At 43.7% G+C, this 15,564-nt stretch overlaps 1 protein-coding gene across 1 annotated transcript in view; it reads left to right on the top strand.

The window, feature by feature from the left end:
• LOC116503571 (filamin-A-like) overlaps positions 1 to 6,215 on the top strand; it is a 122,739-nt gene extending 116,524 nt beyond the window's left edge. The window contains 7 exon segments of the mRNA XM_032210071.1: positions 89 to 180; positions 182 to 247; positions 249 to 278; positions 280 to 351; positions 1,364 to 1,559; positions 5,366 to 5,503; positions 5,506 to 6,215. Coding sequence (XP_032065962.1) covers positions 89 to 180; positions 182 to 247; positions 249 to 278; positions 280 to 351; positions 1,364 to 1,559; positions 5,366 to 5,503; positions 5,506 to 5,552 — 641 coding nt within the window. The 3' untranslated portion in view covers positions 5,553 to 6,215.
• Positions 6,216 to 15,564: the final 9,349 nt, after the last annotated feature.

The following is a 15,564-nucleotide window of genomic DNA, read 5'->3' as shown; positions in this document are numbered from 1 at the left end:
CCTCCACATCCTCCAGGGCCGACTCATAAGACCCCTCGCTGTTGGAGTCTGGCGGCAAGCTCCAACGGCTCCTGCTGAGCCACAATAGCTACCTAACTGGTTCTATGTTCTTTGTCTCCCTCCCTCTGGTCTGTAGGAAAACCTGCTGAATTCATAGTCAACACTACAAACGCTGGGGCCTGGGACGCTCTCTGTCACTATTGATGGTCCGTCAAAGGTGAAGATGGACTGCCAAGAGTGCTCGGAGGGGCTACAAGGTCATTTACACACCCATGGCAGCCTGGCAGCTACCTCATCTCCATCAAATTCGGTGGTCCATATCACATTGCTGTCAGTCCTTTCAAAGCTAAATCACAGGTAAGCAGACACAATGGGAGTAAGTAAGTAAAATCTTTATTACGTCAAGACCAGCAATACGCATTAGTTTTTACACTATATTAAGAAAATACTAACATTAAAATATAATTAAAAGTATTGACATTAAAAGTGGATAATAACTATGGTCCAAAGATTGTTAGAGGTAGTGTCCAGATAATTGGTACAAGATGGTACTATACTTCTGTAGCCATTTTTTTCTTATGGACATTGCGCAGCACAGAACTTTGCCACTGCCATACGTGGTAACCGGGTTAGTGTCCTGGAGGAGAAAGCCTAGATAAAAATGGTCTGCCCTCCCTGGCAATCTCTCTAATAAGGGGAGAATATGTGCAGACCTACAAGCTCTGTATAGCTCGCAGTTGTAATGAACATGGAATTATCTCCGCTTCTCCTTTACCACATATACAAACCCATTCTGCTGTAGGTGTTCTCTTATACCTGTCCTGGAGGAGTGCTGAAGGAAGAGTGTTAAATCTGGCTCTGAAGAAAGCTATCCTTTGTTTTGGAAGATCAGGTCATTTAGATATCTTGCTGATTCCACCCACCCTGTTTGATTCTGTCCCTACCGTGGAGAGGCAACCTATTTAGTTCTTCTTGGAACTCCGTGTCCCTCATTCTATTGATTACTACTTGCTTGCTTGCTCAAAGCCTAGGGACATTGAGGATAATGGTGAGAGCCACACAATGGGATAAAAAAACTTGCCTGTGATCTATTTAGAGATTCTCTTAATTTCTTAATTTTATGTCTGCATTTTTCAATTTTTCCCTCTTCACTGTTGAAGTCCCATCATCTCTAGAAGAAGCCCTCAACCATTTGAAAGGGACCATAGGCTGGGGAACTGGAGACTTTTTGTAGAAATACAACTGGGTCCACCTCCTTGCATTCGGCTAAAGCCTGGAGCTTTCATCAAAGAAGTGACGATGGAGAACAATGGCACATTGCCTTGACATGACTGATGTGTTGTAATTAACTTCCTCTTTCTTCCTGGCAGGGGCCCGCCTTGTTCCCAGCCACAGCCTCCATGAGACGTCCTCGGTCTTCATGGATGGAGTACCCAAGCCTGATGGCGCAGCGCCCAAATTTGCTTCAGATGCCAGCAAAGTAGTTGCCAAAGGGTTGGGCCTCAACAAGGGATTTCTAGGCCAAAAGAACTCTTTCACAGTCGATTGCAGCAAAGCAGGTGGGTGGAAATGACTCTGTAGGGTTGGGGAAGCTGTATAGAAAATCCCATATCTCCAGTCATCAGATATACTGATACTTTATGGCTTCTTAGAAAGCCACATCCCATGTTTTGTATGGTTAGCTTTTGACGGCTTAGTTTGAGCAGTGACTAGGGACCCTAATTCCGTAATTCGTAATTAATAAACTTATATGCCGCCCAATCCTGTAGGACTCCGGTCGCTTACAAAACGAAATAAAACAAAAATAAAAAATAGGGAAAAGACAAGAACAAGTTTAAAGGAACACAACATACACTCAACTTAGATGGGGGGTTGCACCTTATACATAGGTCAACAGCCCCAGGCCTGCCGACAGCCAGGTTTGGTGGCTTTTTGGAAGCTGAGAGGTAGAAGGGGTGAACTAGTTGGATTGATCTGTTCAAGGCTGCCTATTAACCTGAAATATTCTAAATACATAGCTGTTCTGTCCCCCCTTCTCCGCTTGTTAACAGACGGCATTCAAACAAACTTAAAGGAACTTTCTTTATCAGTTCTTGGCTCAGACTGGCTTCGAGCCCAAAAATAACATAATACAGTCTCTGACCAGATACAGAATACAAAACAAATCTCTCTTACAGCACACACAAGTTGAACAAAACGAAAGCAAGCACTTCTTCCAAAGTCTCTACGAATCAGGGTTACAGAAGCAAAAGCACTTCTCCAAGTGTATCTTCTTGAATCAGGGTTGGCAGAAAACCAGCACTTTTCCAAGTGTATCTTACATAAACCACGACTGATGATCAATCAGTGTTGAACGAACCAAGGAACGTTGACTCCTGCAACTAGGGCGTGGCACCATCCGTCCTTTTATCCCAAATCCCACTAACGAGCCCCAGCTGCATCGTTAATCTTGCATTCCGAAAGACTACAGAAGACTGCTGCTGAGTCACAACACATAGCTGGCCACATCCACCCTCAGACCTTCAGAGTAGCAATGGATGAAAATCTGGTTCCACCCTCTTATTTGTTAAACAAATTATCTCAACTTGAATAAAACCAATTTTTGATCTATTTTCCACCTAGCCTGTAGTTGCCCATACTGGAACCATGTTTGAACTACCTTCTCCTCTTTTAATACCTCTAAAGATTTTAATTGTAATACCCCCCTTTCCCGAGGTAAGAAGCGTCTGTAGCTGTAGATTAATGCATATAAAGAGGATATAGAATGTATTGATACAGATGGATTCGGAAACAGAATTAGTTAAAGATTGTATGATAAAATGGGCTCAAAATATGAGGAACCAATAATGTTGGATACATGGGAAAGAATCTGGGTAAGAAATGTGAAATTTACACAAGCTCAAAATCTGAGAGAAAATTTTTACAAGATGTTCTATAGATGGCTTTAGATCCTAAAAAGTTGGCTTCTATGTATCCGAATGTACAGCCTAAATGTTGGAGATGTGGTTCTCTCGATGCTACATATTATCATATATGGTGGACCTGCCAAAGGTTAAAGCATTTTGGATAAAAATATGGTGGGTCATGCAAAATGTTTTTAAAAGAAGGATAAAGTTTAGTCCTCAGTTATTTTTACTAGGTATATGTACTGACTTTACAGTGGTAGAGACCAATTTGACTCTGCACCTGATAACTGCAGCAAGACTGTTGGTGGCGCATATTGGAAGAAGGAAGACTTGCCTACAATTCAAAGAATGGACATTGAAAGTAACAAACGTAGCTGAATGGGCTAAAATATCGGCATATCTCAAGATCACTCAAAATGAGAGATATAAACGAGACTGGAAAAAATGGATTGACTATATACAAAATAAATACGGGACTAAGAAATTCCAGTTAGCCTATGCTAAGATCAGAAATGATTTAAACTGTTAAAAGTCAGTTCAGTAGAGAAGAACCTAGGGTCAATCTAGAATGTCATTAATTTCGTTATTTCTTTTTTTCAATAGATTTAGACTGTGTTAGTTAAAAATCCATACCGTGTACGGGTTCTGGGAAGTCGGGTGGGGGGGGAAGGAGGAGGGGGGTGGGGGGGTGGAGGGAGGGAGGGATACACAAAAAAATTGTACTTCAATGTCTTAATGATTGACAATGATGACCATATTTGTGTTTTTTTTTTTAAAGAAAAAATAAAAAGTTCTGTTATAACGAAAATCTGGTTCCACCACAAAACTGCGGACGACAAAATCGCGGTCGACAAAATCGCGCATTTGACGTCATCACAGTGCGACGAAAACATCGCGCTGTGATCGAAAAATGTAAAAATAAAGCGAAAACCTTACCCTAACCCCCCCAAACCTAAACCTAACCCTTAACCTAACCCTAAATCTAACCCTAAACCTAACTGTTAACGTAACGCTAAACCTAACGCTAACCCTTAACCTAACGCTAAACGTAACCCTAACGCTCTAAACCTAACCCTAACCCTTAACCTAACCCTAAGCCTAAACCTAACCCTTACCTTTATGTGAATCGGCTTGCTTTAATTTAATTTTTTTTAATTTTATTTTTTTTTCGTCACGCTGTGATGACGTCAAATGCGCGCTTTCGTCGATCGCGCTTTTGTGGACCGCGGTTTTGACGGGTCACGGAAAATCTAGATCACGTTCTTGATGTATTCCACCTTAGTAAAATTATATAGCAAGAAGAATTCTAGCTATCACACACCCAACCCAAATACAAACATTTGCCACATTCCAAATGGCATTGGGATTCGTTTTCTTGAAAGGAAAAGATTGGAAAAACTTGCATCAGTCCTCCAATGCTTTATTTCTTAATGCCTCAAATTAACATGCTGCTTCTGAACAGCAAAAGATGAAGCGCAGTTTCCATCGAGGGTCCTTCAGTAGAAACATTAGTCAAAACTAAAGCTATAGTTAAACCACGCATTTTGATGTGGGGGTAGGGGGGGAAACAAAGTAGGGACATGCTCAAATTCTTGTGGCAGAGGTTAACTGCCTTAGATGTTGGAGTTTAATCCCTCAGGGCTCAGGCTGATTATTCATTTCCCTACTTTGTGATTGAAAAAAGCCACTTAGGAAGTTTTATTCAAAGATTGGGGAAGCAGTACGAGACCCCCAGGGTGCAGCCAAGTTCATGGGCCATACTACAAAGCTAGCAGGACTGCTTCATCCTATGCATTCATCTGTGAACAGAGGCATCCAGTTACATTTTAATATGCTTAAAAGGGAGGTCAATTCAAGTGTGATCATGTTGCACAATTGATGGAAAAGAAAGAAGTAAGATAAAGGGCAGTGGTGGGGGGAATAACTCCTACATATATTGGGGAAGGGAGGGAGGAAGGAAGGAAGAAGGAGGAAGAAAGAAAGAAAGAAAGAAAAAAGAAAGATTATTGTACTAGCTAGGCTAGTACATAAGAGCCGAGGTGGCGCAGTGGTTAGGGTGCAGTACTGCAGGCCACTTCAGCTGACTATTATCTGCAGTTCAGCGGTTCTAATCTCACCGGCTCAAGGTTGACTCAGCCTTCCATCCTTCCAAGGTGGATGAAATGAGGACCCAGACTGTGGGGGCAATTTGCTAAAAATCTGTAAACTGCTTAGAGAGGGCTGAAAGCCCTATGAAGCGGTATATAAGTCTAACTGCTATTGCTATAGGCTATTATGTGATTGGGTTGATTTTGGCTTAATGATTTGTGTGAACCTAGTTACTGTGATTTGTGGGACATAGTTTATTCATAACGTGTGAATCCAGGGAGATGCACCAAGCCAATTGTTGTAAACACTCTAATTAAGTGGGTGATCCACTCAGCCCAACCGTTACTAGTTCTCTCCTTCTTTCTCTCCAGGGAACAACATGTTGCTGGTGGGTGTACACGGCCCAAAGACCCCATGTGAGGAGATTGTGGTGAAGCACTTGGGCAACCGGTTGTACAACGTCACCTACCTGTTGAAGGACAGAGGCGACTACATCCTGGTGGTGAAATGGGAGATGAGCACATCCCCGGCAGCCCCTTCCATATCTCCGTGCCTTAAAAGCTCTTCCCTCTGCCTGAGTGTAACACTGCCCCTCCTGAAATCCCTTTGGAATGCTCCTGGGTCTTACTAATTGGCAGGGCCGATGCCAAAGAGGTCGGCTCATGTTGTGGGAGGGCTCATGTTGTGGGAGGGATGAGTGCGGGCGGGTTGCCCTTGGAAGGAAGAGATTCCTGTGGATCTGTTTACATGCAGCAATAATTATTTCCAATCATTTTTCCCCCCCCCTCCCGTGTCTTTCTTTTCCTCGGCGGGAGGCTCGATTTGATTTTTCTCACCAGCATGCCAGCTTCATGCCCATGAACTGAACTTGTGCCCTCCCCCAGAGTTGCCAGAAAGGCCGCTTTCCCTACCGACAAATATATGGCACATGGATACTGTACCGGTGCATATTGTTGCCATCCACTGCTGGAGAAAGCACTGCTTCTCCTGGAGTGCAGACGGGCTGGTCTCTTTTCGTCTCTCTGTCCTTTCCCCTTTAATGGCTTGAGATGGAAGCTTTGTGGGCAATCAATAACCACAGTGGCAAGAGCTGCTCTTTGCTTTGCCAGTTTATAGCCAAATCCTTGTTTAGTCCTTCCAAGATTTAAATTGTGGTTGTGCACAACTGCCAGTACCTTTTCTTTGATAAGGGAAGGGAATAAAAGTTCTGCTTCAAATGCCTGTTGGTGGTTTCTGACTGTTTTTTCCCCCTTTTCGTATTCTATGCCCTATTCAGCCATTGTCGGTTGAGATTCTGGGTTACGTCCAATGATCTCCTACTTCAGTGTTTCTCAACCTTGGCTACTTGAAGATGTCTGGACTTCAACTCCCAGAATTCCCCAGCCAGCGAATGCTGGCTGGGGAATTCTGGGAGTTGAAGTCCAGACATCTTCAAGCAGCCAAGGTTGAGAAACACTGATCTAATTTATAAAGCCACCTATTTCATGAGCAAGTGACTCTGGGCACAAACCTAAAATGGTAAATATCTAAAATTGTTAACAGTGTCATGAACAAATATTAAAGTGCCTCGCCTCATTCGCCTTACCTCAGCACCTTGAGAATTGTAGTTTATAGAGCAGTGTTTCTCAACCATGTCGAATGCTGGCTGGGGAATTCTGGGAGTTGAAGTCCAGACATCTTCAAGTTGACAAGGTTGAGAAACACTGTTATATAGAGTGGGCTGCCAATTGGAATTTCAGCTAAGGTTTTCTCTTAATAGAAAAAAAACTAATCACCACATAGAAGTTATTATTCAGAATTCAGAAAAGCACCTTTATGTATGGCACTTCCCGTCCTTCCCCTGTTAAGTTGGAGCCCTCCCAAAAACTTTTGGCATTGATAGATACAGCCACGTGAAACTGTTCCTTGCTTCAAGAATCTGCTCCTGATAGTGACTGACCATAGCTTTGATAGCATTCGCTGGCTGGGGAATTCTGGGAGTTGAAGTCCAGACATCTTCAAGTGGCCAAGGTTGAGAACACACTGTCCTACTTAGTTCATTGAAATGGCTAGCCCTCCTTGTTGAGATCAGCTGACTTTCGTCACCATCCATCATCTCTCAGTAGCCTCCTCCAGTTACAAGGGAAAGCTGATAGACCAGGGATAGTCAACCTTTTATACCTACCACCCACTTTTGTATCTCTTGTTAGTAGTAAAATTTTCTAACCGCCCACCCGGTTCACAGTAATGGTGATTTATAAAGTAGGGAAGTCAATTAAATTTTAAAAAAGGAAATTGCTTCAGTATTGGACAAAACCCCTACCGCCCACCACGAAAGCTGGAACGCCCACAAGTGGGCGGTAGGGATCAGGTTGACTACCACTGTGATAGACCGTCTATAGCAGAGAAGAAGTCTCCTTGAACTTTACCCAATCTTCTGAGGAGGTTCAGAGATTACTAGGAATCATAATTGCATTCGGTGAACTGGAAACTCTTTTGAGATTTATCTGAGCAAAAAGTAGGTGCTGACTCTACACTTGAATTCCTAGGATTGTTCTGTCGGACTGAATTGAATTCTTGCAATCACATTTGCCCATCAAAACATATACCAGGTGTGGGCCTTTAACTGATCTAACAGAGAAAGTGTCATAGTAAGATATTTATTCAAGTATGGAACTTGTCTTAGACTTAACGTTCTGAGAAGATGTCTAGAATGTGTTTAGTCTAAAGCGCTGTCTTATTAAGGTAAGAAAATCCACATCGGATCAGAGAAGGAATCTAGCTAGGACAGGAGTCACTTCCCCGAGCAATTAACCAGATGCCAGTGGGCAGTCCATATTCAGGAACAAATACACAGCAATCACCTGTGACTTGTTTCCTAGCAACTGGCATTTATAGGCAATTAGTTTATTGATATTGGAGGCAACAAGCAACGATCATAAGTAGCCATGGATAGTCTTACCTGTTGTGTCCTGACCAGCAGATGGCGCTGTGGCAAATCGGGAGGGCGTGGGCTCGTAGTGGGTCTTTAGCCTTGACAGGAGCTGGTCTACATGCCTCCGCCAATGTCTCCCCATCGCCGAGGAGGACCCTGTAGGAACAGGGCCCGGTTACGTCTGAGATGATTCCAGGAAGCCACTTTGGGTCGCCCGGAATTTCAGAGGCGCCTTGCACAGCGCCATCTGCTGGTCAGGACACAACATTACTCGTCATAATTAGTTGAGAGCCAGCATATTATAACGGTTAAGGTGTTGGATTCACATTGGGGAGACCAAGATTCTATGCCCTGCTCAGAAAGAGAAGTTGATTGGATGACTTTGAACCAGGCCCAACTCACCCCACAGGGTGATTGGAGAGGGAAAAAATGGGAGGAGGAAGAGTTATGTACTCTTTTTGCAAAAAAAAAGGGGGGGATATAAATTTAGCAAACTGCCTAGTAGACAAGAGAGGACAATACAGATTATGTTGGCTAGTTTTTTTTTTTTGCCACATTCATTTGGACTTATAAAATAGCAGAAGTGACTACGGTATATAATAGTCCACCTTTATAATGTTATAATGGTTAATGCAGAATCATGCAAACCCGACTTTTCCAAGAAGAAAATGATTCACCTTTAATTTTGTAGTCAAGGCAACACGTGGAATGGCATCCGACTGTATTTGCCCTCCTTTATACAGTAAAAAATGGAGTCCCCTCCTAGTTCTTGGCAAGCAGTGACTCTTCCCTCCTCCTTTTTTAATTCTTTGCATGTTATCAGTGATGCTAATAGGCCTGAAAACTAATGTTTAAAGAGACCAATTGAGAGTTTCCTAAACAAATCCGGATGAATGGACAAGAACACTTTGCTTGGGCCAACTTGACTAATTGTCCATTGTTCCCGTTTCCACTGAAAAATTATATTTGGCATTCCTTGAAGCCTTAGAAAGTTTTCAAGAGCTAGGGTTGTGATTACTGATCTTTGCTTTAAAAAGAACACCCCTCGGGTGGAGCTCCAGCATTAAGGAGACTTCATAAACTTATGTGGATAAACTACAATTCTGTGGAAGAGGCTAAACAGGTGTCAAACTCACATCATCACGTAATATATCAGGACTTCCCCTTTCCACCTTACTAAAACGCGAGTTTCGCAGCCCTGGTCTAAAACTTCAGAAATGTAGTAGTTGGCAGAAAATGGAGTTTCTTAAGACCATGCCCATCTTTAGAAAAGCACATTTACAGCACTTTCCTGCTGCAAAGAGTAGTTCTAGAAAGGGTGTATCCAAACGTGGCACGACAAAACCGCGGTCCACTAAAGCGCGCCCGATTAAAGCGCGTCGCTGACATTATCAGCAGCGCGACAACAACGACCGCGGAGAAAAAAGGGCGCTTTAAAAAGCGCTTTTAAAGCAAGCCGATTCACGTAAAGATAAGGGTTAGGTTTAGGGTTAGGGTTAGGTTAAGGGTTAGGTTTAGGGTTAGGTTAGGGTTAGGGTTTAGGGTTATGTTAAGCGTTAGGGTTAGGTTAAGGGTTAGCGTTAGGTTTAGCGTTAGGTTTAGGTTTAGGGTTAGGTTAAGGGTTAGCGTTAGGTTTAGCGTTAGGTTAAGGGTTAGGGTTAGGTTTGGGGGGGTTAGGTTTAGGTTTACGTGTTAATTTTAGCTTTATAACCGCTCACAGCGTGCTTTTTTTGGTCGCGCTGTGATGACGTCAGGTACGCGGTTTCGTCGAGCGCCGCTTTAGGTCGGACCGCGGTTTTGTGGTGGAACTGTATCCAAACTCCCAGGGCTCTCAGTTTTAAGGCTAAATTTCATTTTCTCAAAATAAGAGGCTGGAGCTCAGGGTTTACCCAGGTACTTCTGATGAGCAATGTCCCACAATATAAAATGTTGGCATATCAGAAAAAGCTACTTGGGAGTTATGTCTATCTAAATGTCAACGTTACTTATCCACTCCTGTTACACACTTCTTCAAGTTCCGAAACAACTACATTTACAAGAAATGTGTTAAATTGCTACATCTACAAATGAGCAGATTGCAGAGTGGAAGAACTTTGGAACAAAGCTCCAATCCTCAAGTGCTCCAGCCAGTTCCAAAGACAAACTATGCTTTGGGGTGTTGCCTAAGTATTTGTCCAGTGGAACTTCCTCCTTCCTTCCATTACCTGACTAATTGGACGGGCACAAGATCCTGAATTGTATCTACCCACTTGAGGCTATCACTTCACTCAACAGAGAAGCCTCAGAATGCCTGAGTGTCACTAGCTGGTTTCCATTCTTCACACATGGACAACTTTTATGGATAGGCAAGCCAATTCAAATTACCAGGTTCATGGAGAGTATTTACTACAAATACAGGTAGTCCTCGACTTGCAACCATAATTCCACCTCTAACTGAGGTAGTCATTAAGTAAATCACAGTCGTTATATTGATGTTGCTTGTTGGAAGCCAGCTGAAAGATGCTGAGTGGCAATCATGTTGACCACAGGACACTGCAACCCTCATAAATGCATGTCAGTTACTGTTATGACTCCCCCTCGTCCTACACCAAAGCACACCGAGACAAAGATACTGCAAGGATTTATTAACACACAGACAGGACCTTGGCAGCAATCCAGCACAGACTAACCTTGGCAGCAATCCAGCCTGCCAAGCTAGGCACAAGAGTTCTCCAACTTTCGTTGAATACGTTAACTCCTGCAAAGGGGCGTGTGCACAATCATTCCTTTTATAGTCTTGAGAGGAGCCTAATTACCACAGGCTGAGTGCAATTATCTCCTGTAACTGCGTAACTGTTCCTTACGCCTATTAGCTCTTCATTGCCGGGCATCCAGGAACAACTCCCTTGGCTCCTCCCCACTGCTCCAATGCATGACGTCAGGATCACACTCCCTTGTCTCCTCCCCACTGGTCCAAGGCTCAGGCGCCTCCTGGTGGCCAACCAGCCTCTCTGCGCCCTGCTCGGAGTCGGAAACCCGTCCAGAGTCCTCCACATCCTCCAGAGCCGACTCATAGGGCCCCTCGCTGTCGGAGTCTGGTGGCAGCTCCAACGGCTCCTGCTGGGCCACAAACATTTACCAAATCCCAGATTTCTTATCTGATTGGGATATTTTAACAATTGTAAGTGTGAAGACGGATGCTTTTTTCAATTGCCATCTTAACTAAACAATTGCTAAACAATCAAACTACCTGTATATTTTAGATCTGGTGCAGGTTGCTGATGTAGAAATTAAAACTTCTCCAGTTGTTCTTACTTGCATTAACTTGCAGTTGGGGACAAAAAGAGTAAAGAGAAAATCCAGAAAGCGTTGTTGTCATTCCAGCATGGTATTATTGGATATTAATTTGGCTGGTTCCTTCCACAAACAATTGGCTTAAGTAACCACATTTGGTTCCTATAATTCCAAAGTGGCAACTAATTTTGCACTCCCCTCCCTCCACCCCCTGGTCCACAGGGGGAATATTAACCAGCTTCCCATTTTGTCAAAACTCCACATGGCAGCCACACAATATTTAAATGGATAAGAGTATTCTATCTCTTTCATGGGGGTCTTTATAAATGAGCGTCTAAATTAGATGTGATCATTTTTATATTAAAAGTGCAGTCCCCCATAATGCCAGATGCTACTTTGATGAGAAGAGAGGCAGATTATCATTTACATCCTTCAAAACTAATAAATAACCACCTGGGTGACATTGCTCATCTTTTCTCATAAATGCTTTGCCCGAGGCAATAATGATAAAATGGTATAGAATTAGGAAAATGACCTTGATGAAGATAAGCAAGAGTGGTCTCAGATTCACTGAAACATAACGAGGAGGAGGGAAGCCAGCACAATCGGAATTGCTGGTCTGGCCTATAGGACTTCAAGCTTTGAAATCTAAGTAAAAATACTGATTTACATTTGGAAAGAGGTAAAAAGTAAATGGCCATCTCTGACACCCAGAAGGCAGAATTAGCAATAGCAGTTAGACTTACATACCGCTTCATAGGGCTTTCAGCCCTCTCTAAGCGGTTTACTGAGTTAGCATATTGACCCCAACAACAATCCGGGGCCTCATTTTACCCACTTCGGAAGATGGAAGCTGAATCAACCCTGAAGCCGGTGAGATTTGAACAGCCGAACTGCAGAACGGCAGTCCAGCTGAAGTAGCCTGCGTGCTGCATTTAACCACTGGCGCCACCCTCGGCTCTAGATTGCCAGTTGGATGGTAGATGGTAGATGCAATGAGGCTTCTAGCCCAACATGAGCATTGCCAACTTCATTTGTAATCTACACGATTAGCCACGGGGATGCACAAACGGGAAGCTGTAGTAACAAGCATGCTGACCCACATCACCTCCCACATCACCTCTCAAGCAATGTGAATGGACCAGGATGCTTGTGGGAAACAAGCCCCACCCAGTTGGCAGTGTACAAACCATCAGGGCTCTGCGATATACAGAGAAGTAAAAAGTCATTGCAGAGCATACAGAAGGGGGACGGGATGGAATCTGTTGCTCGGGCACTGAACAGAAAGTTGGGGAGAATTGGCTGGAGATGGTTTCTTCCATGCCTTCTGCTGCCCCCCCTACCCAGAATGTGTCAATAGAACCCTGGCTGGCTGGACCTATGCTGGCAGCGTTATTTATTTATTTGGTTGGTTAAATTTGTTTTCCACCTATCTCACCAGTGGGGCTATTCTTGGCTGCGTTAGAGTTAATAGAGCCTTTGGTGTGGTTGCTGTTTTAACATACTGCTACTCTTCTTTTAATCACAACATAGTGGGTTAACAGGAATGTTCCCCGAACTTTCCTGACAGTCTTTATATATAAAAAAAAGGGCAGAGACAATAAACCGGAATCATTTTAAAGCAGATCTATGTATTGCATTGTATTCCTTTCCCACATGCTGGGGCAATTCTACCATGCCCTAATGCAGGGGTGTCAAACTCCAGGCCCCTGGGCCAAACCCACCCCAAAGGGGTACTTAGATCTGGGCCCGCGGGGCCACCCTGGAAACAATGAGGACCAGCCCACGGTGCCTCTGCCAGCCAAACGGCTCCTGAACTCTGTTTTTCACCGGCGAGGGTTGCAGGAGGCTGTCGCAAAGCCAAAAACCAGCTCGTGAGACCATTTTGGCTGGCAGAACACTTAGGTCACCACAGTTTCCCCGACACAAGATGATTTTGATCTGGCCATGCCCTCCCCCCCCAGCCACACACACCCTGCAGCTCCCGTGACTCGACAAAATGCGCAGAATGACAAAAGCGCACCAATGAACTGTGCCGAAAAAACCGACGACGTCATACAACGCCGCCCACAACAACGCGCCGACAAAACTGCGTCCACAAACGCACGATTTCATTAAGGTAAGGGTTAGGTTCAGGGTTCTGTTTAGTGTTAGGTTTAGTGTTAGGTTTAGTGTTAGGTTTAGGGTTAGGTTTAGTGTTAGGTTTAGGGTTAGGTTTAGGGGTTAGGTTTAGGGTTAGGTTTAGGGTTAGGTTTAGGGTTAGATTTAGTGTTAGGGTTAGGGTTAGGGTTATTCAGTTGTTAGTATACTTGTTCGTTGAAAGACACGTTTTTGTCGGCGCGCTGTTGTCAGCGTGCTCTCTGCGCTCATGCGTCGGTGCAATTTCGAACTCACGGTTTCCTCGGTGCGCTTTTGTCGAGCGCACATTTGTCGGTGAACCGCAGCTCCAAACTGAAACACAACCCTGATATGGCTCTCAATGAAATCGAGTTTGACACCTCTGCCCTAATAGTGATGGAGAATATAAGACCATTACAGGAAAGATATCAGGAATCCTGAGAAACCTTCACTGGTGGTTAGATATACTGCTAAGTTGAAATAGAAAAGAGCTTTGGTAGATTTCCAAGATTCTTTTACAATCCCTTAATCACATTCAGTACATTCCAGTCTCCTAACACAGCCGTGTCTTGACTTTGCCTATCTCAAAAAAAAAACCCTGACATTTGAAGAGGAAATGGGATTTTTGCCTTGGAAATCCTTCTGTGCATATTTAGTTAAAATATTTATATGGCTGTCCATTTGTGAGATACCCCAACTCTGGTAGCTAACAGCAATAACAAAACCACAGCAATAAACCAATTCAACAAATAAATGACAAGAAACCGATGTGCAAATCGATAACATTTACCGAACTTCAAAGTTCTCGGGCTTCCATGTCTGGAGAAAAGTCAACTCTAAACAACTTTCCAGAAAGCTAAGAGGTTGTGGGCCTGCTGGATCTCGGGAGGGAAATGTTCTATAGCACAGGAGTCACAATAGAAAAGGCATACTTCCTGATCCACTGGATCACAGCTCCCAGCCTTTTGGGCACAAGGGCCGGTTTGTGGCGAGGGGTTTTTCTTCTGCCACTGAGGGGCATGGTTTGGGTGCGCTGCCACATCTTCGCTTGTTTGCACGCTCCAGTTTCTGTCGGTCCATGGACCGGGGGTGGGTCGGGGACCCCTACAACTAGATAGCACATTTGAGGGAAGAGAGTAGGCCCAGACTATCTGGGATGGGCAGATATCCCAGTGAGAAGTAGTCTCACAAATAACCTGGCCTATTCAGTGACAATTTCAGGAAATCGAAGGGCTCTGCTCCCAAAAATAGATTCTGAAGAACTGGCTCACAGTAAGTACCAAATGCACAGATCTCCATAGAATAAGTAAGAGGGCACATCAAAGTAAACTCTCAAAAGAGACAGAAGTACATAGGTGGAAAGTAATGGTTTTCATAAAGTATATCATCCAGACTAGCGGTGGGTTTCAAAAAATTTCGAACCTACTCTGTGGGTGTGGCCTCCTTTGTGGGAGTGGCTTGCCGGTCCATGTGACCTGGTGGGAGTGGCTTGCCGGCCATCGGTGTTTTCTTTCTTTCTTCTTTTCTTCTTTTTTCTTTCTTTCTTTGCTTTTCTTTCTTTCTTTTTCTTTCTTCCTTTTCTTCTTCTTTCTTTCTTTCTTTCTTTCTCTCTCTCTCTCTCTCCCCTTCCTTTTGTCTCTCTGTCCCTTTTTTCCTTTTTTCTTTTCATCTCTCTCAATCTCACTTTTTCTTGTATTTTTTCTTTTACTTTTCTTTATTTCTTCTTCCTTTCTTCTCTTTCTCTCTCTCTGCGAGTCTGTCCTCTCTCTCTCTCTGTGTGTGTGGTATGGTGTGTTGTGTGTGTGTGTTTAGTGGTGGTTTCAAAAAATTTTTGGAACCTCTTCTGTAGGTGTGGCCTGCTTTCTAGTGGAACCTCTTCTAACCGTTCAGTAGATTTGACGAACCGGTTTCTACCAAATAGGTGCACTGGGTAGGAACCCACCTCTGAATCCAGCCCTAGTTAATTATGTAACCAAGCTCTTAACAACAGTAGGATGAAAATATAATCTTATATAGACAGCCCTTTCCCTCACTCAGTAAATCCGATACCATATATTGGATTCCAATTCTCATTATCCCATCTTGTGTAGCTGGCACTTTAGAATGCTTAATCAGAAAAGGGTAGTTTAAGATGTGAGCTGCAGCTGCTGGACCCCAGAAAGACAGCTGAGTTTAAGATTATATCTCCTGGGATTTTGGCACATTACGGGTGCTGGTATGCAGGGCAGAATCTCAGGACTATCCCAGAGAGTGAGCTCTGTAGTC

Source organism: Thamnophis elegans, chromosome 2, assembly GCF_009769535.1.
Source record: "Thamnophis elegans isolate rThaEle1 chromosome 2, rThaEle1.pri, whole genome shotgun sequence".
Lineage (NCBI taxonomy): Eukaryota > Metazoa > Chordata > Lepidosauria > Squamata > Colubridae > Thamnophis > Thamnophis elegans.
Note: the sequence above shows the minus strand (reverse complement) of the source record. Positions and strands in the feature narration are given on the sequence as shown.